Here is a 27,439-nt window from a genome sequence, read left to right on the forward strand (position 1 = left end):
ATTATCTATTATAGATTTATATTCTACTTTTAATTGTAATATATAAATATTCATATTTAATCATATCATATTATCTACCATTTTATTTACTTTTTATTATATAACTATATTCATATTATTTAACTATATATTTTAAAATTGACTAAAAATACATAATTATTTTGTTATAATATTTAACATAAATATAAATTTTATATAATTATTATTATTTTTTTTAATATTAATTATATATTTTATTTATTTTGTATATTTATTATTTTAATATATAGATTTTCTTATAATTTTTGTGAACATGATCATATCATTATACTATAACTATAATTACACCTTTCCACCTCTTACTATCACTATAGTTGCACCTCTTGATATAATAAAAGAAGAGAAAAAACTCTAAAATATCATTTTCCATTTTCTTCTTATTTTTTATCAAGTTTTCAGCAATAATGGCAAAGGTTGAAAGATTGAGAGGAAGTTAAGTAAACAAAATACAACGTAATGCTAGTATCTTATAGCTGAAACGGTTTTATGGATGAAAAATCTTTCAAAAAAATATAGTAAAATTTTTCCATCATAAATCTAAATAGAACAAAATACCTAAAAGATAATGTTAGATAATATTGAATAATCTCTTTATAAAATATGAAATATTCTTTTATTTGAAAAATAAATTAATATGAATAAAAAATCCTCTATAATACTTAAAAATAAATGTTAGATAATATTGAATAATCCCTCTATTAAACATGAAATATTCTTTTATTTGAAAAATAAATTAACATATAATAATTTATATTTCCGTCTTTGACCATATTGAATGTATGGTTCTCTTCTAATGAGGCTAATTGTGAAGGCCGACCTCTAAAAGGATGAGATCCGACAGAAAACCGCACACCCGAAAAAGGATTTTTTTCCGTCCTAAGCATTATAATCACCTCCTCAAACGTGGAATGACATCAACGTTTGCTTCTTCCTTAGGTTAACATACAGTGAATACATTCGGCCATCATACCAAAAGCTGCAAATCGGACCAAATTGCAACACAGAAGTGAATTTATGGACCTAAATAGCTGAAAATTTCAGCTTCCATACTACTAGGTGGAGGTCTTTGTCACATACTATCGGATTGAAGAGCATAGAGACTGAAAAACATAGCAAATTGAAGCATACTTTTATCAGTAAAAATGTATTGGATGAAAGGAGGGTGTAAACACAGTTGTCAGCTGCAAACATTATCGTATCTGTGTCCACAGATCATTTCTCTGTTTTCTATGCCAATGTTATTGGATTCAATCAGGTTAGTAACTAATTTTCACATAAATTTGACTATAATTTTTGAACTTATTGATGAATTTTGGATATTCAATAAAATTCTATGCGACCCAACATTGTTACTTCAATTGGGCATTCCTGTTGCAGTTTTTGGTTATACAAAATTGAAATTTTGGTGTTCTTGATTAATTTGATGGGCTTAGTTGGATGTATTATGTAAGCAAATGTTCTGGCTTTTGAGTTAGTTTCCTTAATTAAATGAATTTGAAGATTTGGCTTGCTAAGGGGATGTTAGGGTAGTTTGTAATGATAATCAGGGGCGCCAGTAGAAGTACGGGCGCTATTCAGGTTTAAATTGCCCCATGATAGTAAAGCTGTCAAAAACTCCACCGAACGTGTGGTGAAGTTGTGGAATATTGATTATCATTCAATTGTGCCTCCTGTTTACACATCTAGCGTTATAAGGCGGCCCGAAATCTCACTCAATTAATACCATATGAAAATTGGTTTTTAAAGAATTGGGTCTTTTGCTGGTGATGTTAATAGTCATTAAGGGTTTTGTTGGTTGTAGGCGTTTGGCCTTATTTTTTATATTAAATTCTCTCACCACTTGTCTAGATTTAACTTTTTTTCCATTATTTGAGTATCTCATCTGGGTACAGGTATGCCTAGTACTCAGTATCAATAGGTTTTTTGAGCCTTTTCTGATGCCGAAGAGGATCATTTATATCATATGCCTCGTAAGGTACAACAACTACATTAACCCAGATAAATGAACCCATTTTTGTATGTGGCATGAGCCTGCTAGATTTGAATCTGTATCTTCTCGGTGGCACGCAGGCCCAGAAGCCATGGCTTCGTGAAGCATAAAGGTCGTTTTGTTGTTGAATTTTGCTTAATGATTAGCTTAAGGTTTCAGATGGTTTTACTTTGATACGGAATCTGTAACATGATACACTGTTTGGTTCGCAGAAATTATCTTAAGATTCCCTTCTGAATTTTTGTGCCCTTGTGCTTCTTATCTTTGTTGTTAATGCAGGCTCTTTTGTTTATTTGGTTTCCTAAAGGGAGAAATTGAATATACAATCTATTGTGGAAGAGTCTTCTTGATTGTAAGATGCAATAATAATGCATCATTGATTTTCCTTCGCTTTTGGATTGGAACTAGCCAATTTTGATGAAGTGAATTTATAATTTTGTATTAGATGTCTTAAATGACAGTCATTAATTTCTTCAAAGTCATGCAATACTTCTAGTTCTAGGTACCCTCGTCGGGAAGATTGTAGCCATTGGTTCATTAGGTTCTGAAGTTTAACCTGGTCTCAGTAACATGATGTTAAAGGTTGTAGCCCACCTGATGGGAACTAAACTGGGTTTATTTTCCCTTTGAGCTCTACAAATTGCCACTAGGTCCTAGCAAAATGAACGAATTTTCTTTTGCCTACTGAAATATTAAAATCAAGTGTAAAGCTAAGCTGATAGTTCTTGATATATAAAAGGCCTGTTGTGAATTAAGTGATTCTGGACATAACAAAGTGATATGGATCGACACAAACACACAAAACTGCTCAGAAACAAAATTGACGACACCACCAGCTAAAATTAAAATATGCATGGTTTTTCTGGATTTTCAAATCTAGGAGCTCTAATCACCCAACAAACTTAAGGTCATCAGGGGAATTAAATAGCTTTAAGGAGATCATAGGTATCTGTATTGTATTTAAAAGGGCATGATGAAGCTGCCTGAGTGAGGTATAAGGTGTGGATAAAACGTAAAATATTTTCTAGGTTGTCTATGCAGGTTTAAAAGAAATAATTTGTGACTGAGCTGAACCCTCACCTCCTAACCTCCAACCTTTATGTACATGTGAATATTCAGATTTGTCAAAAATTATCCTACCGTGCAGTAAGATTACCGTTCATATTGAATCATTTTAAAATATCTCTCCATTGATTACTGCAGGCATCCTTTCCAATCCCATGCAAGTATCTTGTGTATGTTACAGCCCAAGAACATTGAGATCATCAAGGAAACCAAATAGCTTGAAGGAGCTCATATTCATCTCAACAGAATGTAGTTTACTACACCTTTGTAATGTAAACGCTGAAATATTTTCAACAATAAGTAAAAAGCCTATCTTCTAGTTGATTATCCATGTGTGCTCAACACACCACCTTTTGAAGATAGAATACAAGGACCAACAAGGAATGATAGTTATGATATCGAGTATCAAAGTTATGTCCTGAAGTAAGTGAAAGTCATGTCCTGAAGGAAGAAGAATTTCAGATTGTGGTGTAGTGCTATAAGAAGATGCAATGTGTATTAAAGATTACTTAAGCTGATGATTTGACAGACTAAGCCTCAAAATGGAACATAAGTTATGAAGTTTTCACGATATGGTTATGAGATGCAATGTGTTTTCAAGATTGGTCATTGTTATTTAATGCTGTTAATATTTTCAGTCTAACTTACCTGTTCACTCTGATTACCCCTGGATCTGTGTCTAATTCATACCTGGTCCACTGTGGGTGTGGACAGGAGTCTGCAGAACCCAACTGGGTTCATCTGGGTACACTTTGAAGTGTGCCCGGGTGGTGTCTGCCATGTCCAGGGAAAACCTGTGGTGAATTAGGTGCTGTTTTATTTTATTTTACTTCTATTTTTTTTTTTATCTGTTTTCTTTTTCCAACAAACATCACTATACTGTTAGGCAGCCGAGAAGAATGTGGTAGGAAGTCTATCATTCCCTGGCTTGTCCTCCAACTTACTTCTGCAGCCAATGACGGCCAATGAGTATATACATAAAAATGATGGTGTTTTAGTGTTGCTATTATCATTGGTGCTAGTGATGTTTTAAGTTCATAGGCTGCTCTTTCACTTTTATCTTTTATAATAAGTTTTGGATTTGTACAGCTATTGGTGATTTTGGTATTTTGTTGTAAGCCTTGGAGTATTACCTGCTGCAATTCTCCGTAAAAAGCAAAAAATATTAATTATGCACACATGCTTTACTTTTTGCACACATTTATTTGAAGGTGCTCAATGTTAATTATTTACAATTCTTTACATTTAATTATCCTTTTAAGTCCTAATTTACATCTATTAACATATACTTAGTCTTTAAATACATGCTGTGACATTTAAATGTGTGCTGTATGTGGTCTTAGTAATAATCATGTGTTTGTTTTTTCTGCTTTTGAGGTTACAGCTATATTATTGGGATTATTTGAAGTTGAATATACATACGGTCTTGCATAATGTATATGGTGACTCACCCAGTAATATATTATATGCATGTTATGAAGTATTCTGAACTTAATCTGTCTTTTCATGCTGGAAATATGTATATATTTATGATTTTTATATTTGTTTTCTATGGACATCCCAAATGTGAATCCAACACCTCCCCATCCACACACAAAAAAAAAACTGCCAACCCAAACCGTTAACCTTGTATTCAGTGAGTATGGCCATAAGATGTGTGTAGGGATTTGTCAATTTGCGGCAGGAGTTGAGGAAGGACATGGAGCGACAAAGCAGTATGCCATGGCTTAACTGGAAAATGATGGTAAGCCTCAGATGGTGCAGAGTTGCAGACCATATGGTTTGAAGCCCTATGGGAGACTGATGATGATTACATTCCTTAACCATCTCATTGGCATCAGCGATGACATAATCCATGTAATATCCTGTTTATTTATTTTTTAAATATACCGAACCCTAGCTCGAAATCATAATAGTTTGCACAAATAGAATACTGCTAATATCAAATCCTAGCACAATCGGTAGAGATTTGCACAATTAAACATAATTTGAAATCCTTATGGCTTCTTGATGAGATCAATTCAGAAATTGCAGTAAATGGTTTATTCTATAATCAGATTTAATGTTGAGAATTCAGTTCAGAAAAACCAAATTAATTCTTTTAAGCAGCTGCTGTTTCATCTCAAATCTACACTGATCTATCTCTTAGTGAAATGCCTTTTAGATGCCTCAAAATCTGCTTGATACCATCCTTGGAATACCATGACCAGCTGCTTGTTGAAAGGATATTTTAATTCAAACTGAAATTAATCAAATTTGTACAATGACGATCTCTGCATGAAATCACTCTAAGGAATTGCAGGTTTTCGTCCTCCAATTCCAGATCTAAAGGGTTTTCGTCCACAAGTTAATTGAACCAAAGTTCCATGCTCCAATAAAGAGTAGAAATCAGATAATAGAATGCTTTCTCAATATGCCTCCTTCTTACTTGGTTTCTGTTAAATAGATTTTTCCTCCCAAGAGTCATAACCCTTCAAATGCCTCTTGATTAATATTAAAATAAATTTTAATTATAATTTCATTTTGTAACATTACTTGACCTTTTTGGAAGTGGCTGCTTTGCACTTGATCTCAAGGACTTCCACTTTCTGTTTCTCTTTTGTTTATAACTGCAGCTTTAATTTCTTTAACTCCACAAGTTCCTTTTGGTGGCTTTTGAGTCTTTGACAAACACGATTTATATGTGGCAGATACTTCTATTTTGTCCTCATTTAATTTTTACAATCCCCTTTAACATTCTTTTAATCCTTCACACACTGCCTTATAAAATATTCAATATTTCTGAATATTTTAATCTCAAAAGTTCAAAAGTACAAAACTAAATTCAATAAAGAGCACTTGTAATCCCTGAATAGGATTACCAAACGATTTCAAGGGTTTAGTCTTGGTTTAGTTTTGAAGAGGGGACATTACATTCCATCTTCTATCCAGCGCTTAAGTTGCATCCCATGCTAAACCACTGCAGTTTCTTTTTACACGTGTACATAGCTACATGGGAGGCAGTCTATTATAGAAAACCTTTCAATTACAGATTCAGAGATGATATTAACAAGATAGTATGTACATTAGCCTAATTCTAATTCTACTTTGCAAGTTGGCAGTCCAATAACACTTGAAATCAAGTTCACATGCATTATCTAGAGCTTTATGTTCAGTAATTGTTGGCTCAGTCTACTCAGTGGATTTTGTTATTAGAAAGAGATGAGCATTATCAAGCAATGACCACAGAGGCACATACCTGCTTTATGATTTCTTATTATTTCCTCCACATCTGAAATATTTCCAATTTGATGGTTGGGTCCTATGTGAAGTATTTACAACTGATGCATTAAGGGATTCTGAAATCCGGAGATGTAATATTTTTCTCTCTGACGACCCATGGTATCTGGAACTTTTTGAAACTGCGTTTTAAATCTGAGTATTGCTTTCTAGAAACTATGAAGAATAGAAGTCTTGTATATTGTCCATTTAGGTGTTCATTCTATTTGATCACTATTGTGCTTGATATTTGCAGGCCATCTTGTTGTTAATGAAGTTTTCAATCCTTAAAACAGATTTAAGCCTGTAACACTCTTCATAATATCGTATGCAAAATTGAAAAAAACCTTCAGGGTACATGGCAGATGGCATCAGTCTTCCAACATGTGTGGTGTGTATGGAGGACCTTGGGGCCAATGGTGGACCTGCGTCTTTAACTTGTGGTCACAATGGTTGTCTAGAGTGTTTACAAGAGGTTTGATTTTCTGCATTGGTTATGATCTCAATTTTGCAAGTTGACTTCTTGAGATGCATCTGAAATGTTTCTCATTTAGCTGTAAATGCACATTTGTTCACTCCAGAACGTGGCCAAATAACGAAGGCTACGTGCATACACACAAAGTTTTGATTCTCTGAATTAATGTAAATAGTTTTCAATAATAGAGTTCTTAATGAGTCCTTTTTTCTGCTTTTATCCTGAACATTTTCTTCATCAAACAGCTGCAGTTGCGCTTGGATGTACCCTTTTGTCCCCTTTGTCGTACACCATTTGATCCTAATTTGAATCTTAGATTGAACATTGATTTGAATGATGCACTGGAAAGAATGAAGAAAATGCCACATGTAGAGAGATATGCAGCCTCTCAAATAAATTCATTCAGTGAGTCAAAGAGAGGCCTTCCATTGCCGAAAGAAACCGGCCCCTGGGTACAAGTATCAGTTTCACAGAAAGGACATTCATCTTCTGTTGATCATGCCTCATGTGATGCAAATTCTGATATCAATAGAGGTTCTCAAGCAACAATGCCAGAAACCCCCCCGCCCGAAGTAAATTTAAGGAATATTATAAGTGGTTTATATACAATTGTAACAGGGAGAAATATATCAGATCCCCATCAAGAAGAACCAGGGAGAAATATATTAGCTCCTCATCAAGAAGAAATACCGGACACTACATCTGAGCTATCATCTGAAGAAACAGACATTACTACATTGTGGCCAGAAGTTAACTTGCCAAGTGCACCACCCATCCTGCATGTAGATGAGGATGATAGTCACATTATTCAAGCAATTTTGGAAGCAGAGCCACCTCAGTGGGTTCCTGATAGTTTTGCTTTCTGTTGTATGCGCTGTGAGGCACCCTTCAAGCCACTTGTTTGTGGAAGGCATCATTGTCGTTTCTGTGGAGGAATATTTTGCAGAGCATGTTCAATGGGAAAATGCCTGTTGCCTGTAAAATTTAGAGAGCGAAACCCACAAAGAGTTTGTGATTTGTGTTATGAGAAGTTGGAACATTTGCAGAGTTTCTTGATAAAGTATGTGAGCAATGCTTCTCAGTTAGCAACACATGATGTCATTGACTGGACCTGTCTGAGAGGATGGGTGAATACTCCTTTGGGCTTGTCAATGGAGCAGGAGATCTACAAGTCGAGCAATGTTTTGAGACATTATTGCAAGGTGCATATTCAAAACCTACATGCTCCGAGGCAGATGAGTATCTCATTGCCTGGCAGTAATATTTGGATTCTAAACATGAATCTGTTCTGTCCATCTGATGCATTTCACTTTGGTAGCCTATTACTTGTTGTGAATTCTGAAACATTGCCAGTTGTTACAGATTGCGAGGCTGAAGGCAGAAGGGTCCATACCTGTTTGTGTTTTACAAGGAGCTAAAGGATTGGCAATCTTAACAGTTGCAAAAGCTGGCATGGTTCTCACCTACAAATTAGGCACTGGTTTAGTTATTGCTCGACGAGAAAATGGTTCCTGGTCAGCACCATCAGCAATATTGTCCTTTGGTTTAGGTTGGGGTGCACAGGTAAAGATTGTCGCACATACATATTTGGGTGATAGTTCCCATTTGATTGAAAAAAGGTTCTTTTTAAATTACAGTTGGTTTGATTTTTTATTTCATTTTTACTATGTGCAGGTTGGTGGGGAGCTTACAGATTTTGTTATTGTGCTCCGCAATTCTGCTGCAGTCAAAGCCTTCAGTAGTCGAATGCATTTCTCTTTTGGAGGTGGATTAAGTGCAGCAGCTGGACCATTAGGTAGAGCTGTAGAGGCAGATCTCCGAGCTGGAGATGAAGGAATAGCTGCCTGTTATACATACAGTTGTAGCAAAGGTAATTCCAGGCAGTTCGTACCTGTGGATTATATCTGTTTTGTTTAACATATCTGAAGAAATATTTTTGGGATCAAAGGTATCCTTTCTTTTTATAATTATTTTGTAACTCATATTTAGTCATATAGATCTATTCCTGATCAACTAGGTTCCTGTTGGTTATCGATGTTGAATGATTTTTAAGATTTAGATACGTATGTTGTTCGAATGTCTGATGTGAGCAAGTCCCTTCTCTAGGCAGAGGAATGTTTGCAACTCTAACTTATATGTTAGGTTTTTCTTCTTTGATGCTATACATTATGGCAAGAAGTAAACAAAATACATTCAAGAAATTAAAAGGACGTGTTTAATCACAAATGTTTAGAATGGCATTGGAAATGTGAAGGGATGGAAAAAGAATGGAAGAAATCAGGAGATGGTTTGTTCTGAAACAAACAAACAGAGCTGATACTTTTTCACTTAGATTTAATAGAAAATTGGGAGGAAAACTAGGGATTATGATGTAAAGTTAAACCATAAGTGAGAACAAGAGGCAATCTAGGGTTCTTTTTATCCTCGTACTTTTTCATTGTAGTTGTATGTACTTTTAAGTCCCATTGACCTACTCGAGGATATTAAATTTTAATGACATCCATCTTTGATAAATCTGGTTATTAGGGTACATCAACCCTTGTGACATCTTTCAAATTGTAGCAATGCTTCTTTTTCTTTTGCCATTAGTATAAATCGTCCTTTCTGAATTCCATGTGTGCTAATGAAGTGTTCCTTTTCTTGAAAGTCTCCCTGTTTGTCTTGTTTATGAAACCAAAAAACCTGTTAGAAATATGGAAACACTGGATGTTGCTATTCCCTATCTCACACTAAGATCAAGGATGTCCCAGGAGATGTAAATTGAAACTTGACTGTCTACTTTCTCTTTTGAATACACTTCAGCATCAAGAAACCCTTCAACCTCAAAGTAAGATGCACTGCCAACTACATCACCTAGAGTTAGCCGGCCTTTAATACAATGTGCTTACCCCAATGGCCTGTTTTGCTTGTTGAACTTGAAACTACATCATCTTTAAAATAAGTATGCTAAATATTTATTGCAATTTATGAATCTTTGTTACTCTATGCCTAAATATATTTTTTCTTATATTTGTCTTAGTTGTAACTTGTGACTACCTTTTAAAAAATATATTTATGTGTCAAGATATATTAACCTTATACTATATATTTTGTCTTTAACCTTGACAATGCTTTGATGCAAATAAATTTTGCTAAATTGTCAAAGGAACGCAAGCAAAAATGACAGTAAAACCTCTGTTTCTTTTTACTATTCATCAATATCTCCCTTAGGAATATTCTCAGAGAAGGCTGTTTGGGGCACAATCAAATACTATTCAGTTTGAACATCCTTTACTTATTTAAAGGAATAACATATTTTTTTGTTTCATACAGGTGCTTTTGTTGGATTGTCACTAGAGGGAAATATTGTTGCTTTACGATCAAAGACAAACACACTATTCTATGGGGATCCATATCTTACACCTACTGATATTCTCCTCGGTTCAGTGGAAAGCCCAAGGGCAGCAGCACCTTTATACAATGCTTTGAATGATCTGTTTCAGTGTTTGGAAGGATGATATATACACCTGTAAATCTGTAAATTTTTTAAAAAGTTCTGTTTAAGCTCTTACAATGTCAATAGCTGTACAAGATGTAAGAAATATTTTTAGTGGTAATTGCAATGGCGAAATGCCATGAGATATCACTGATATTGTGCCCTTTGTGAAACAGTTGCTTGAAAATATAGTTTGATGTTACTGCCCATTGAAATTGCTTGGAACCTGCTTTCATTTGAAGCGGATGTGCAATGATATTACAGTTTACTTTTATCTGCAGTGTCCTGTACTAGTCTGGCATTTTTACAATTTGTTAGGTAAATTGCTGGACTGGGGGAATATTTCAATCGTCCTTAACTACATGAAATTAGATTGGAGTGCAAGATGATTTTCAGTTAAAAGAATACACGAGGGAATTTCAAAAGTTTTTTTCTTAAATTGTCTCATAAATTTCTCATACTTGCATGAAAAATGTTTCCTCGGTATGAAGGTTTTGTCAGAAGTTGCAAATTCCGTTTCTGTTCTGCACATAGCGTTCAACTCAGTGTGCATATTTGTGCGGGATTTAAGAAATGAAAATAATTAACAATAGTACTCACATGTCCTGGAATTTGCTGACTGACTGATTTCTAAAGTTTATATTCCTTGACTCATTTTTATGTATTGAAAAATTGCTGACTTGCAGCATAAAGCATGATCTGCTTATATCAAGCATAAAATTATCGCATTTGAAATGTTTTTTTGTTTTTGTTTGCTCTTATGATACAGTGCTGTTTTTTGAAAAATTGCCGACTTGCAGGTTAAAGCATGATCTGCTTCTATTAAGCATAAACTTATCGCATTTGAAATGTTGATTTTTTGTTGGCTAAAAGAGCAATTCTTTGATCTTAAAAAAACACATTTCAATTATAAGTATCAAAGCTAAATACTGCAAACCACGATTAGAAGTAAAAATTCAAAAAAAACAAAAAAACATTTGTAGATATAAAAGTAATCTAAGTCGAGAGGTGTTCTAAGTAACATTATGTTTATTTTATGTTTTTAATCACATGGCCGATTATATTCTTGAAATTAAATATAATTATAAACATCTACGGTGCATTAAATAACAGTTTTTTCAAAAAAGTAAAATTTATTTGAAAGTAAACAATGCAGTAAAATAAAATAAAATAAATCTTAATTAGATAAAATTAAATAATGCTTATATGAACAAAAATAGTTCATCAAATGGAAATAAAAAGTAAATAGATTTAAAGTAATATGAAAAGCTATTAAAGTAATAACTTTTGAAATAAAAATAACTAGCAATTGCATCTTGGTGTGCAATGGGTATGCTGAAAAGGTGTAGAAGGTCAATTTAGGAAAATTGTTGAATTTGTTTTTAACGTACATTTGTGTAATATGTGAGGTCAATTGGTAGGTTATCAAATAAATAATGTTGTTTTTGCAGTAAAGGTCTCAATGGAGATGTCATAGCTTCAGATAAACTATGCATTCAATTATAGGGATCCATCCATGACTAAAAAAACTCTAAATCAAGAAGATAATGAGGCTCCATTACTAATAAGTTCATGTTAGTTTTGCGATAGAGAGAGAGGGAGAAGAGAAAGAGAGAGTGAGGAGATAGAGATAGGGATGGGGCATAGATAGAAGAGAGAAATATTGTGGGAACATGAAAGAGGGAGAGATAAAAGGATAAAGATATAGATATGAAGTGCTATAGAGAGAGAGGTGGAGAGATATGGAAAGATAATGAGATAAAGATAGAGGGGGAGATAAAGGGAAAAAAATGGAGAGATATGGAAAGATAATGAGATAAAGATAGAGGGGGAGATAAAGGAAGAAATATGGGGAGATTAAGATATAGAAGTATAGGAAAAGGGAGATGAAGAGAGATAGATGGATAGATAGAGTGATGTATCTATATATGGAGGGGAGAGAGAGAGAGAGAGAGAGAGAGAGAGAGAGAGAGAGAGAGAGAGAGAGAGAGAGAGAGAGAGAGAGAGAGAGATCAGAAGAAAAAGTGAAAGAAATAGAGATATATGGGAAGAGAAAGGGAGAGGGAAATAAAGAAAGAGATATCTAGGATAGGGAGGGAGTAAGATTGGGAGATATTGAAAGAAATAGAGATAGATTAGATAGAGTGAAGGAGATAAATAGGGAGAGATATAGGTGGGGAGGGAGAGAGAGAGATATATAGATTGTGGTATAGAGAGATAGAAAGGGAGAGAGCATTGCCATTTAGTAATGGGTACACTAAAGAGTTGTGGAAGGTCTATTGAGGAAAAAATTACTCTATGTATTGCATTTATTTGTACAACATATGAGGTCAATTGGTAATAGTTTTAGAATTTGATATTTTTTGTGCAACAAAGTTCTCAGTTGAAAAGTGATAGCTTAAAAAGAACTCTGCATCCACTTCAAGGATCCAAAGACGTGAGATAATTAAATCTCTAAATCAGAAATATAATCAACCTTCATTATCAATAGGCTCGTGTTATATTTGCAACAAGGAGAGGGAGGTATAGAGATAAAAGAGGAAGAGATAGAGGGAGGGAAAGAGATGGAGAGATACATATGTAGAGAAAGAGAGATAAATATGTAGAGATGGAGAGAGAGACAAAATGAAAGAGAGATATCTAGAAAGATAATGGTAGATGTGGAGAGAGAGAGAGAGAGACAGAGAGAGAGAGAGAGAGAGAGAGAGAGAGAGAGAGAGAGAGAGGGGGGGGGGGGGATAGAGCTATATAGAGCGAGAAAGATAGAGAGTTAGAGATAGTGTCATTGATAGGGAGGGACAAACAAGGGCTCCATGTATATGAGGGAGGAAGAGAGAGACAAAGAGGGATATATATATACAAAGAAGGGGAGAGAGAGAGAGAGAGAGAGAGAGAGAGAGAGAGAGAGAGAGCCCACAATTGACAAAGCATTCTCTTATGGTGATTTTTATTTTTTTACATGGATTGAGTCTATTAAGGAATGATTTTTTTTGTCATCTTTGACTTTCAAAATGTTGTTAAAAGAATTAAGTGAGGTTCTTCCTTTGTCTATTATTATTATTTTTTAGTTAATAGATTATTATTTTTATTATTCTATTACTATTTTATTATTATTATATTCTTATTATATTATTAATAGTATATTTTCATTATTATATTATATTAAATGTACGATGTTGAAACCCTAAAGCATCTTGAAATAAGAAAAGTTGTGCCTGTGGTTAAAAACCTCAAATCCTCGTAGATGGATTCATGACGTTAGAGCATATAAGAGGAAAGACGCGTTGTATGAACGATTTGATTCTGAAGTTTGAGGAAATTATTTACCTGTTTCAAGGAGCTACTACCTAGTTTGAAAAGATGATTGTTGGGAAGGACAATCTGCGAGGCGGGCCGGACCTTCAAAGCGGTGTCAGGTAAATAATTTATCGTCCAACCTTCGCGCATTATTATTTCTCAGAGTTTACTGTCTCATCATAGCAAGTTTTGACAGTCTCGAAAAACTGTTGAATGTCTCCACTTACATTGGATACTTCGTACTTATACGCAATCTAACTCTGACAATTTTTAATGCACGTCTCTTCATACGACAGCGGAAATATCGCAAGTTAAAAGGAAACAATGAAATACAAACACACGGTTAAAAGAAAGCAAACCACGTGGTGGAATCTTTTCGGTGATCAAAATTATTGGCCATACAAGATTAAACTGTGACGATTTGTTCAATCGTCTTGCACAACCTCTCCTGAAATTTGAACCATTGATTGATTTGCAAAGTGAATTGATAAACTTCATAAAGGGTACGCCTTCGACGTAATTAATAACATAAATAAAGTAAAAGATGTTAAGAGATATCATGTTTGAGATGTTTATTATTATTTTTTAAATTTTATATTATATTTATTAAAAGATTAGTATTTTGATATTCTTAATAAATATATATAAAAACAAAAGAAGATTCTACATTGTTTTAAATATATAATATACTAAAATAATAGTATAAAAATAAATTAGAAATAATATTAAAGAAGAGCATATAAAATAAAAATATAATGATATGATAATACAATAATAATGCAATTTTAATAGGTTTTTTTTATTTTGTTAAGAGTTTAATAGAAATATAAAAATATAATACTAAGAATATATTAAAACATAACAATTCACAATGTTGCCATTATCAATCCTTTTGATGTTGCATACAACTTGAGAGCTACATGATTTGCTAAAACAATCCAAAATCCCCCTTTTTTCTAGAGAAGACAAATTCATATGGAGGTTGAATTCACCCTAGGGGTGAGTTTCCTGCTAAGTTTGTTTATCTCTCTCTCCTAAGGGGAAACAATTTCTTGGGGTGTTGGGGGAAGGTCTAGAACTAGCAACTAATTCCTAGGATTACCTTCATCTGGTGGATTGCCCTGCATAACAGGATCCTTACCCAGGATAATCTATCTTAGAGGGGATTTCAATTCTCAAACCATTGTATCTTATGCAAGTAGGAGGAGGAAAGCCCTTCCCACCTATTACTCCATTGCACCTTCACTAAAACTCTTTGGGGCTTGGTGCTGCAAAAGATGGATTTTTCTTGGGGTATGGATAGGGACCTCCAACAATTTGTAATGGATTGATCATGCCTCACCTTGGCTAGAGCATTTCAAAAGAGAGAAACACTAGGATTTCCCATGATCTTGAAAATCCTGTTGAGGTGGTTTTCAAAACCTTTTCCAAGCTCCCCCTAGAAAACCTCCCCGCCATCTCTTGCCCTTGTCCATCCTTTCCTCCCTAATTGTTTGATGATAAAATCGCTAAGATTTGGGGTCCACCTTCCTCTTATGCCAAATTTGACAATTTGAAAAGGATGCTAAGAGGGAATACTAGATGGTGTACACCTAAGTTGGGGTGGTGTAAGTTTAACTTTGATGGTGTTGTGAGACACTCCATGGGGGAGGTAGCTACGAGAAGAGTCCTAAGAATACATACGAGGGAATTGGTGACAACTTACTCTAGGGATTTGAAGGGTTATACTAACAACCAAGTTGAAGGGATGACCTTATTTTGGGGACTCGTAGTTGGCCTCTAAATTGGATTGAAGGCCTTAGTCATTGAAGGTGATTCCAAACTCATCATTGATGTGGTTAAGGGACTGCACAATACTAACTAGTCCATTGAAGGGTTAATCAGAGACGTCCATAACTTTTTGTTGGGTTAGAGCACTTTGAAATTGGTCATGTCTATAGGGAGGGCAATATGGCTATAGACGCCTTGACGATGCTTGGCTTCCACACTGAAGGATGAAGATGATGGAGGAGGAAGGATGCCCTCCCTAATAATATTCAAATACTCTTGCATGGAGAGTCCCTGATAGTGGAGTCTAATGGGTAAATTCAATCTCTTTGGGGAGTTGGCTTTTGCAACACCTATCAATTTGTGTTGGGGGTTGCAAGTTTGAATATAGATGGCAAGAAAATTTGAATATAAAGAAGAGCAGGCTTTGGATGATGTGGAATCAATTAAGGTGGACTCCTAGGTGGAGGTGGTACAATTTTGCTGGAATTAGCAACCCTTATACAATGACATGGAGTGGGGCCCACCTTTTGTGTCTTGTGTGTCTTTTGTTTTGCTATGATATGATTTTCTAGCATCATTGTAGTGAGTTGCGTGGGACTTGGAGTAATGATGACAAGTTATTCCCTAGGGAAATAAATCCTACGGATTTCAATTTCGCTACCACTTCTTATTGCATGTTGTGCAGCTAGCACGTGCGAGGGATTACAGAAAGATATAAGAACATTTATGATTTTGATAGCCTACATAAGACTTGCCTCCACATTTACTACAATATTTCTAGAAAGAAATTCACAAATTTCTCTAGTGTTTCTTTGGTTTTTCTATGATACTTTCTTACTACTCATAGAATGGGGGGAGATCGTATGCGTATTGAGCCTGATAAGCCGAATAAGTTCAAGGATATATAAATTGTATGAAACATTTGTAGGGAGGGGTTGATGGGTACCTTGAATTGATCCAAGGGTTTGATGAAGAACTGTCATTGCAATTTGCGACCTCTTGGGTTAATAGGAGTCATTGTGGGAGGAATTTTGCTTGAAGTTAGGGAGGAAGCAATTGCGCAAGTGACTGGCCTCTCCATGGAAGACTCATGTGGCGAATAGTGAAAGTATTAACTAGTTATTCATGGGAATGAAGCCCCTATGAAGTTGCAAGGTGGATATGCGAGAGAGGAGTTTCCCGACCACTGGAAAACGACATGCTTAATGATTATGAAGTATTTTACTCTAGAAGGTCATCATAAAGTTTACTACTTTTACCACATGTTGCTTCTGAATCATTTTAGGAACCATGACACCATCTCTTTCCCCTTATATCTGTTTCACTCCTTGGAACACTCTGTCAATGAGTCCCTAGACCCTAAAACCAAAGAAAAAAGCCTATGCCCTTTCTCCAAGGATTGATTTATAAACTGTATTTGTTCCATTTGGCCTTGTGTCCGCCTATGAATATCGTGGTAATGGAAGCCCCTGCCTCAAGTGCTTCACCCCTGTTAATTGGTGCACCTAGTACCTGGACCAGACACTGCATTCGCAAACCTGAGGTTGCTTTCATTGCTTCTGCTAGAACCCCCTTGTTTCACTCCTTGGAACACTCTGTCAATGAGGCCCTAGACCCTAAAAACCAAGGAAAAAAGTCTATGCCCTTGCACCAGGGCTTGATTTATAAATTGTATTTGTTCCATTTGGCCTTGTGTCCGCCTATGAATATCGTGTTAATGGAAGCCCCTGCCTCAAGTGCTTCACCCCTGTTAATTGGTGCACCTAGTACTTGGACCAAACACTGCATTCGCCAACCTGAGGTTGCTTTCATTTCTTCTGCTAGAACCCCCTCTAGCTCAGTGGTAATTACAAAAATTGATGTTCCCAAAACCCAAAAGACCTCGACAAGCAAGAAAAAGGAAAGAACACGACCGCAAGAAGATTACTATTGTAGAAGAGTCAAGTAAGGAGGAAGAGTATGATAGGCAGTACAATAGGAATGAAAGTAGATGAAGGTCAAACAAATTGGCCTCCCATGATTCTAGGAAGGGCAAAAGATTAAAGCTTGTTGATTATGGCTCGAAAGATGAGGAGAACAGTGGAAGGAGTATGAGAAAAAATAGGACGAGGGGAATGTTAATGGTGGTGGGGATTTAGATGAGAACCCAAAGAAGTCGGTAAATAATAGTTGGGCTGAACAGGGGAACCCAATTGGGGATGAAAGATTGGAAGAGGTTGCCATGGAGGAGGATGTGAAGATGAATGTTGTGGGTGAGAGTTGCATGAGATGTTAGAGGGTAGATAGAGAGATGAAGGAAACGTGGGAGGAATTGCATAGGCTAAGGGTTAGAATCCTCGAGCTGGAAATGAAGATGGGTAGCATATGTAGATTCAACCTTTGGGCTATGCAGAGTTCAACGACTTCACTTTGTTTAGTGTAGGACAAGGTACTTGGCGATGAGGATGACATTCACAAGGAGCTTTTTAAGTTCCTGATAGAGGATTGGAACAATGCCCTACTGCAAGCGGGATAGGATGTTAAGAAGTCTAGTAATGCTTAGTGTCATATGGGCCTTTTTTTTTATTGTTTATGTTTATTGGAGCTTGGCTCCTCTGATAAACTTATTAGGTAATTACAGTATGTTTTATGTTAGCTGATGTTCTGGACTCTGGTTATTTTCTGGTTGGTTATGTTTAGTGCTTTTCGAACTGTTGTGACTATAGCTATTACTGGTTGGTTGTTGTAGTTTGGTTGTAGTTTTTGGACGCCTTTAGATAGTAGATGTTATAGAGACAACACTCTTGTTATGTTGCTTTTAATATAAAAAACAATATATTCATATCTTAATAACAATTTATTATTAATTAAAATGTCATAATATATTAATTTTTTTAAATATTAATTATATTTTTTAAAGTAGAATAATGAAAAATATGATACTTTTAGTGAACAATTGTACACATACATGACATCATGTTTAATTTCTAGTAACTTTACTCTTTCTCAAGTGTGTTACTTGCAAACCCCAAAAAATGATTTAAATCATTTATAGTGATCAATATAATCAAGAAAAATATGTTTAAAAATAGTTAAGAAAATTTTACAAAAGGAGGAAAGAAGAATGAAGAGGGGCATAAGAAAGAATTAGAAAAAAATACAATTGCTTTACATATCTCTCTATTTTTTTTTGTTTCATTTCAACCTTTTTTTTTTAATTTAACATTTAGGACTAACTATTTTAGTTTCTCTACTTTTCTCCATAATATTATTGTGTTGTATTTTTTTAAGAAAGCACACTTTTGTAGAATTTTCTTTTGGGAATAATTTAATCTAAAGTTAGAAATAAATTTTAGGAGTAAGTAATTTTACCAATGATTAGAGAGATTCTTCATAGAGGAAAGGGTATGTTTATAATATTAATAACATTAACTAGTAGTAGTGTTTATTTTCAAAATAATTTTTAACTTTATAACTTTAATTTTCAATATCTCCTAATTTTCAATATCTCAAAAATTAAAAAAATCTACTGCAAAAATTTTCAAGTATGAATATCCAAAAATAAATAATCACACCCATAACAAAGTGATGCTAAGGAGTGAACATATTTTTAAAGCGAGAAGAAGAGGGATATCATAAAAAGTTGAAGGTGATGATGTAACACCTCGCTAAGGAACCCAAAGGAATTACAACCAAAAACCACTATAACAAAGAAAACTATTTTTTTATAAGAACATAATACATTTAATAATCTTTCAACTCAACATATTACATATTACTATCAATACAACACAATAATAAACTATTACATTATTTAGTGGAAGACTTGTAAACACTATCCATACATATTCCTCTATGGGTTCCCTAATGTCTCTACTAGCAACACATCTAAACATGAACTAAATAAAAATGGGATAATTCATTCAAGGTAGTATTAATTCATTAAATTACATAACCAACAATAGTCATCTATCTTTAGGTACATTCATATTACTAAAACAAATGAACATCCTTTCATTACCTCCCATGTCCTAACATTAAACATTCATCACTATATTCATTCAAAGCACCAAATTTAATATTTCTAAGGCAATCTTTCAACATGAAGTAAGATCATTTTAACCATCACAAAATACCATTCACCTAAATGCTATTTCATCATACAAGTTAATCAAATAAATAGTCCTAATAGAACCACCTCCTTAAAGAGTGTCCCAAATACAATATCAAGTACAATTACAATTATGTTTACACTTACATTTCCAAATACATTTGATTCTAGAAGATATATAACAAATAACAACATAATGGTAGATCATATTACAACCAAAATATAAAGACATGAAAAGCACATGGTAAAGATCCATCTAGCCGCACATGAGCAAGTCCACCAAAATGTTCCCAATGGGTGAAAAAGCAATGCCACCCAACCATGTGGAACCCATAGGTCCACTTCCTGTGCTAGGAGATAGACACAAGGCCCCAAACACACAAGAAAGAAGGTTGGAGAAAAAACAAGATTACTCACAAACACACAAATCAACATCCAAGGGAACACAAGATACAAACTAGAATAATAATACAACAACTAGGACACTCCAAAAGCCGACAACCAAACATGAGAGGATACTAATGTACATGAAGGGAAGAGTGTCATGACATAAACTCAATATGGGTTACCCTGGTAGCTTGTCCCTTTCCAAACACCAGACCTTGGCCCCAATTTGAGAGCTCATGCAAAATTTGAGCATTCTCTCATATAGACAATAATGACGATCATGCAATGAATCAATACCAACATGTGCACACATATCACTCTGGGTAATGAACCAACACCAACATGTGCAGGCATGCCTTCCCAATCCCATCTCGTGTCTAAAAAATCACATAAGGCCATGGGTGAGGAACCATAAATTATCTTATTAATTTAATTCACATCCCAAAGTTTTAATTAAGGTTATCACTTGTATTGCACAACTCCCCCAATGAGTTACCTTGGCTGCAACTTTGGGCCTCGACCCCCATTGAGAGCCACTCCCCCTTAATGCATCTAGCTATCCTAACCTCTAAGATTCAAGTAAGGGAAACATAAGCATCATAATCGCAAGAGTAGCATTCATGAATCTATCCCCAATGGATAAAATATATAATCAGAAATAGGACTTCCATAGGTCACTACCAACAAGGGATACCATCCTAAAACCACATACGAATGCACAATTCTTTGAAGGATTTACATTAGGGCATAATATTGGGCCTCTATTCACCATATCCTACCCAAATTAGATAAAAAAATATAAGAAACATAACTTGAATCAACATGAATCCACTCTCAAGTTCAGATTGCACAACGGAAAGAGGACTTTCCATACAAGACCCTATCATCAAGGGTTGTCCTAAAACTGAAAACTGAAACATAATACACTAATTTATTATACAGCCAAATATAGGAAAGGGTATGAAGACACCAATCCAACCAAAATGAGACCAATCGGACGAAAATTGCACAACTAACAAGGTATAAGACCAAATTGAGCCTCTAAGATAAACCATAAGTTAAAAATAGAACCAAACTAAAAACCCAAAACCAAAATTGAGTTCCTATGCAATTGATAAATCTCTAAAGCTATGCAATTGAACTAATTTTATACACAATTGAGCTCATTTTTTGTCCCTATAACTGCATAGTTGAACCCAGGTTTGCACAATTGGAAGGGGTCAGTAGGAGAGCAAAATTGACAAACTTTCGAGACATAAAATTAAAAACAGGTAAAGACCCATTTGAGAAGGACCTCTTTCCAATCCAATATACTAAAAAAATTGACCTCGAAGACTCAAAATTGAGGTTATAAGACTCTAAATTCAAAAATCATCCCCTTAAAACTCCATTCAGAGAGGGTTTCAAACATGAAACTACAAATTTCCAACTAGAACAAAAGAACACTTCTAGACAACAAATGAAAGCTTCACACACATCATAAATTCCATTCAAACACCAAAACAAAAATAACCCTTTCCAAATTATTGAAAACCCTTTAGAAAATACATTACATACATAGGGAAAGACAACACATACAAGGTTCATACTCAACAATAAAACTAGAATTTTATAGTACCTTTATATACCATTCAAAACAAATAAATAAAACACTTTCCACACACACAACAAAAAAATATTGAGAGATAATTGAATATGGATTTCAAATTCTATATCGGGTCCTGTGAAGACAAACAAAGTTGAAGTAGATAAAAGAAGAACTAAAACTCAAATGTAATCCACAAACAACCAAAAGATATCAACCAGAAATAAAACAAATTCAACACAAGAATTTCCAACCAAAAATTCCAATCATAAATCCAAGCAATCTTCAGTGAAAGAAAAACCCACTCAACAATAGGTTCAAATCCTCAACTAATTTTCATCTTCAAAATCCTCGTAAATTTCTCCAAAGTCTTTTTACAACCAAAAGAAAAAATCCCAAAAAATTAATATTGAAAACTAATTAAAACTCTCCTGAATCCTACAAAGACTTTCCTCTGAAGAAAAAAAATCCTCCACCATGTAAAATCCCCCCAAAAAAATTAAAAAAAGAAGTATTAAATGCTGGCATTTGGCATTATAACAGACAAGGAGAGATTGTTGGCATTTCAATAAGGATATTGAGAAGGTTGTTGATGATTATGGATATAACTGATTAAGGATGTTTACTGTCTTAATATTATTATTTTGTCATTGGTGTCAAGAAATTGATTTTCTAATTCAGTATGATGTTGCCATATCTTGAGAAGTATGATTTGATGAGTATAAAGATGTCGGTAAAAGACACATAAAGAATATGATGAATAAGGGGAGAAATAAGTTATTCAATGGGCAACTATTACCAAACTAGACAATGATGAGATCATGATGATCAGATTGTTTTGATATCCTACATATGTTATTGATTGAAAGGTTAATACTATATTATGTTACCGAGCAAAGAACCTAGTCGGTAAACCCTAAGGAACCTAGTCGGTAAACCCTAAGGTTATCGCTATCGGTTAATGAAGGCAGAATGTCTACCGAGTGAAGTTTAGTATTTACTGAGTTGCAACCGAGTAATAACAGAATACATTAAATGATTACATGCATTATTTAATGAAGGAAGCTGATGAGCTGGCTATGATTAAATGATTGGTATGTCGTGAATGAAGTTTGTTAAAGAATCTATGGCAAAGGAAAACCGACAAGAAGATCTACAGCTTAGATTGAACCGCAATACCCTAGCACAAGTTCCAAGAAATGTATGCAAGTTCCAAGGCAGGGTAAAACATTTTTAGATCGAAGGATACATTGAACCTGGATAAAGTTTGAAGATCTAATGGCTATGATTGATCAAGGAGATTAAGCGGTTGGCGAATTGTTTATAAATAGGGAACTGTTGATAAACAATGTATGCGGGCAAGTGTATGCACAGGGATGCTACATAGTGATTACTGAACACAAAAGCTTGAAGATCTGTTTTGAATAACAGAGTATAGAGCCCAGCAGATGGACAAGATTAGTTCTATGTCTATATTGTATTGAGCAAATAAGAATCTGCTTTAGCATTTTAGATGTGAAGTTGCAGATAGATTTTTATTACCATTATTTAGTGAAGTGACAGAAAATCTCTTAACCGAGTGGACTTAACAGTCTTATTTGTAAAACCCTCTAGCAAGGTGACATTCTGATTGAGTGTTTGAAATCCTTTAACAAGGTTACTTCTAACAAGGTGAAGATCCTAACAGATCTAAGGGAAATCCCTTAACCGGGTCACATCTAGCAACGTGTTTTTGTAATCTTTAACAGGATTTGCTTTTGACCGAGCATACTCTAGAAGAGTATATTTCTTAGTGGGTCCAAAATCCCACAGTGGTTTTTCCCTATTTGGGTTTTCACGTTAAATTTGGTATTATGAGTGTTATGATGTTTATATGCTTTTGAGTTTGCATGTTTAGCAGTTTTGGTTATATTACTGAAGTATATGTTACCGAGGTTGAATATGATGTCATTATGGAAGATTAAGTTTATACGATTCACCCCCACCTTTCATCTTATTAGCTTGGCATCTGTACTTATCTTTAAGTATTATAACTATCAATTGGTATCAGAGCTTTGGACTCCGAAAGGAAAAGTTTAAAGGTACTTGAGGAAAAGATCCAAAGATGTATAAGAGGGATGCACCAAAGCTGAACAAGTCGAGTTTCTCTACATGGCAGAAAAGGATGAAGCTGCACCTATCAGGAGTTGGAGAATATGTTGTATATTATTTGGAGAATGATTTTATCACACCGAGCACCTATCCATTGACTATGGAAGAGATAAAAGCAAATCAAGAACATATCCAAGCAATGATTGAAATAACATCTGCATTGACCGATTAAGAGTTTAATGATCTAGAAGGCTGTAATGATGCAAAGGCAATGTGGGACAAGCTCATATCTGTGTATGGAGGAGATGAAGATGTTCAAAGAGCAAAAGTGGATAGTCTAAGAGGACAACTTGAATCTATGAGGATGAATGAAGGTGAGAACATAACCCAGTACAATACAAGACTAAAGGAGATTGTCAATCAAATCAAAGGAGCAGGTGGAACTATTGAAGAAAAGGATATAACAAGTAAGTTGTTAAGAACCCTTCTATCGACTTATGCAATCCGAGTCTCTGCAATCAATGAATTGAGGTCTGTACCTAATATGCCAGTTTCTTTAGATGCTACTATTGGTAAGCTACATGCATTTGAGTTAAGTAACTTTGATAACAGTGGGTCATCGGTAAATAAAGTTGAATCTGCATTTAGTTCTTGTCATATTGGTGAATCTGATGATTATAATGATAGAATGAATAAGTACACTAAAGGGGATCACAGTGGAGCAAGTGAAAGATTTCATAAGAACATGGAGGAAGTACACAAACTGTATGAGGAAATCAGAAAGCAAGAAGAGTTTGAAGCACTATTAGCCAAAAGGTTACCGAGAGGCAAAGGTAAGTATAAAGGAAAACTACCTTTGAAATGTTTCAATTGTGATAAGATAGGACATATGGCTTCTAACTATCCTGACAAAGATTCTACTGAAAAAAGAGATTACCGAGATGATAGACAGAAGGATAATCATTACAGAGGACACCGAGACTTCAAAAGAAGAGATAGAAAGTCATGCTTAATAGCCGATGAGGAATCCAATGATGATAAATCAGATGAAACTGATACAGAGGAAGTGGTTTATGTGGCTATCAAAGATGGATTAGATGAAGAAAGGTATGAAGAAAAAGTCCTTATATCTCACATAAATACTAATGATTCTTGGATCATAGACAGTGGATGCTCACATCACATGACAGGTGATAAACACAAGTTTGTTATGTTAGAAGACTATGATGGAGGCTATGTAAGATTTGGTAATGATGCACCATGTCCAGTAAGAGGTAAAGGATCCATAACACTTCTTGACAATGCAAGATGCAATGATGTTTATTGGGTTGAAGGTTTGAAATACAATTTGTTGAGTGTAGCACAGCTAAACAATACAGGATACCGAATATAATTTTAGAAAGGAATTGTCAAAGTTCATGACAAGCATGGAAAGTTAGCTGCTACTGGAACACAAACAAAAGGTAACACATTTCACCTTGACTCAACTCGAAATAAATGTTTGTATGCAAAGATAGATGATACCTGGTTATGGCATAAAAGGTTTTGTCATGTAAATTTTGATAATATGATCAAAACAAGCAAGAAGCACCGAGTAAGAGGTCTACTGAGTTTGGAAAAACCTGAGAATGCTATGTGCTGAGGATGCCAGATGGGTAAAATGACAAGGTCAAGCTTTACAAGTAAGTCTTACACTTCTAAGGGAATTTTAGATCTTGTGCACACTGATCTTTGTGGTCCTATGAAAGTTCAAAGTTATTATGGTGATAAATACTTTATATTATTTGTGGATGATTACTTAAGGATGATGTCAGTAATGTTTTTAAAAGAAAAATCTGAAGCTTTTCAAATGTTTAAATGGTACAAGGCAAGAGTTGAAAATGAAACAGGAAGACAACTGAAATGTCTTAGATCAGATAGAGGAGGAGAGTTCACTTCTGATGAGTTCAACTTATTCTGCAATGATCATGGTATAAAAAGACAAGTCTTTGCGCCAAGAACTCCACAACAAAATGGAATAGTTGAGAGAAGAAATAGATCTATTGTGGATTGTGCCAGAACCCTGATGATTGAAAAGAAAGTGCCACAAATATTTTGGAGAGAAGCAATAAGCACTGCAGTTTACACCCTGAACCGAGTACAACTAAAGAAAGGTACTTTGAAGACACCATATGAAATATGGTATGACAAGAAACCTAATGTAAGTTATTTTAAAATCTTTGGAAGTAGATGCTATGTACACAAGGATGATAGAAATGGCAAGTTTGATCAGAAAAGTGAAGAAGGAACATTTCTTGGTTATTCTTCTAGAAGTAAAGCATTTAAATGTCTGATCAAATCATCTAACAAAATAGTAGAAAGTGCAAATGTGAAAATTGATGAATTTGCAGAAAGAAATGATGAAGGAAATTCGAAGGAACCAAAAGATTATGATGAATTTGTCTATGTTCAACCGACAAGTCCTACCGAGAAACCTGCAAAAGGAAATGAAGAAAATATCCAGTTACCGAGTGATGAAGAAGAACATACAGAGCCTACTAAGCTTGTATTAGCCAAATATGTCAGAAGACATCATGCACCAAGTTAGATTATAGGAGATAAGGATGATCCAGTGATGACAAGGAACAAACTGAGATAGAACACATGTCTGATATCTGAATTTGAACCGAGAATAGTGAAAGAGGCATTTAACAGTGAAGATTGGATAAATGCTATGACAGAAGAGATTGATCAGATCAAGAAGAATGACACATGGACACAGGTCCCAAGACCGAAGGACAAAAATGTAATCGGTACAAAATGGATTTTCAGAAACAAGCTGAATGAAAAAGGAGAGGTCATTCGAAATAAAGCAAGATTAGTTTGCAAAGGTTATGCCCAAGAAGAAGGAATTGATTATGGTGAAACTTTTGCACCTGTAGCAAGACTTGAAGGAGTAAGAACATTGTTGGCATATACTGCTTACAAGAATTTCAAGGTATATCAAATGGATGTCAAATCTGCATTTCTGAATGGTATATTAGAAGAAGAAGTTTTTATTGAACAACCTAAAGGATTTGCTGAAGACAATAATAAAGATCAGGTATGTAAATTGAACAAAGCTTTATATGGTCTGAAATAAGCATCGAGAGCATGGTATGAAAGATTGCACTCTTATTTAATCAAGATTGGTTTTATAAGAACAAGTGAAAACAACAATATTTACATGAAGAATGATGAAAATGGAATACTGATCTCAGCCATATTTGTTGATGATATTATATTTTGTGGGAATGACTCTCTATGTAAGAACTTTGGAAATGAAATGAGCAAAGAATTTGAGATGTCATTAATCGGTGAGATAAAGTATTTTATAGGTTTACAGATACTGCAAATGAAAGATGAGATTTTCATTACTCAATCCAAGTACATAAAGGAAATCTTAAAGAAATTTGGAATGGAGGATTCAAAACCAGTAAGTACTCCTATGACTACCAATTGTAAACTATCAAAGAATGATGAATCTGCATTTGTTGATGAGACACTTTACCGATCCATGATTGGAAAGTGGCAATATGTTGTTCACAGTAGGCCAGACATAGCACATGCAGTAGGTATAGTTGCAAGATTCTCTGCAGATCCTAAGGAAACACACATGACAACAATCAAGAGAATTTTTAGATACTTGAAAGGCATTGAGGATTATGGCTTAGTATATCAGAAAAGGAATGATTTTGATTTAAAAGTTTATATTGATGCTGATTGGGCAAGCAACATTGATGACAGAAAAATCACAAGTGGAGGAGCTTTCTTTTTAGGAGAAAGACTAGTGAGTTGGCTTAGCAAGAAACAAGGATGTGTTTCATAGTCAACAAAAGAAGTTGAATACGTTGCTACAACATTAAATTGTACCAACATAGCATGGATCAAACAACTAC

At 34.6% G+C, this 27,439-nt stretch overlaps 1 protein-coding gene across 1 annotated transcript; it reads left to right on the forward strand.

Moving 5' to 3' along the window:
- Positions 1-816: 816 nt before the first annotated feature.
- Positions 817-10,576, forward strand: LOC131056060 (uncharacterized). The gene is made up of 6 exons (XM_057990389.2): positions 817-1,294; positions 6,609-6,827; positions 7,073-8,029; positions 8,190-8,390; positions 8,502-8,697; positions 10,140-10,576. Exons 2-6 carry the CDS (start codon positions 6,711-6,713, stop codon positions 10,322-10,324), a joined length of 1,656 nt encoding a protein of 551 aa, XP_057846372.1. The 5' UTR covers positions 817-1,294; positions 6,609-6,710; the 3' UTR covers positions 10,325-10,576.
- The last annotated feature ends 16,863 nt before the right edge of the window (positions 10,577-27,439 follow it).

Source organism: Cryptomeria japonica, chromosome 2, assembly GCF_030272615.1.
Source record: "Cryptomeria japonica chromosome 2, Sugi_1.0, whole genome shotgun sequence".
Classification (NCBI taxonomy): Eukaryota; Viridiplantae; Streptophyta; class Pinopsida; order Cupressales; family Cupressaceae; genus Cryptomeria; species Cryptomeria japonica.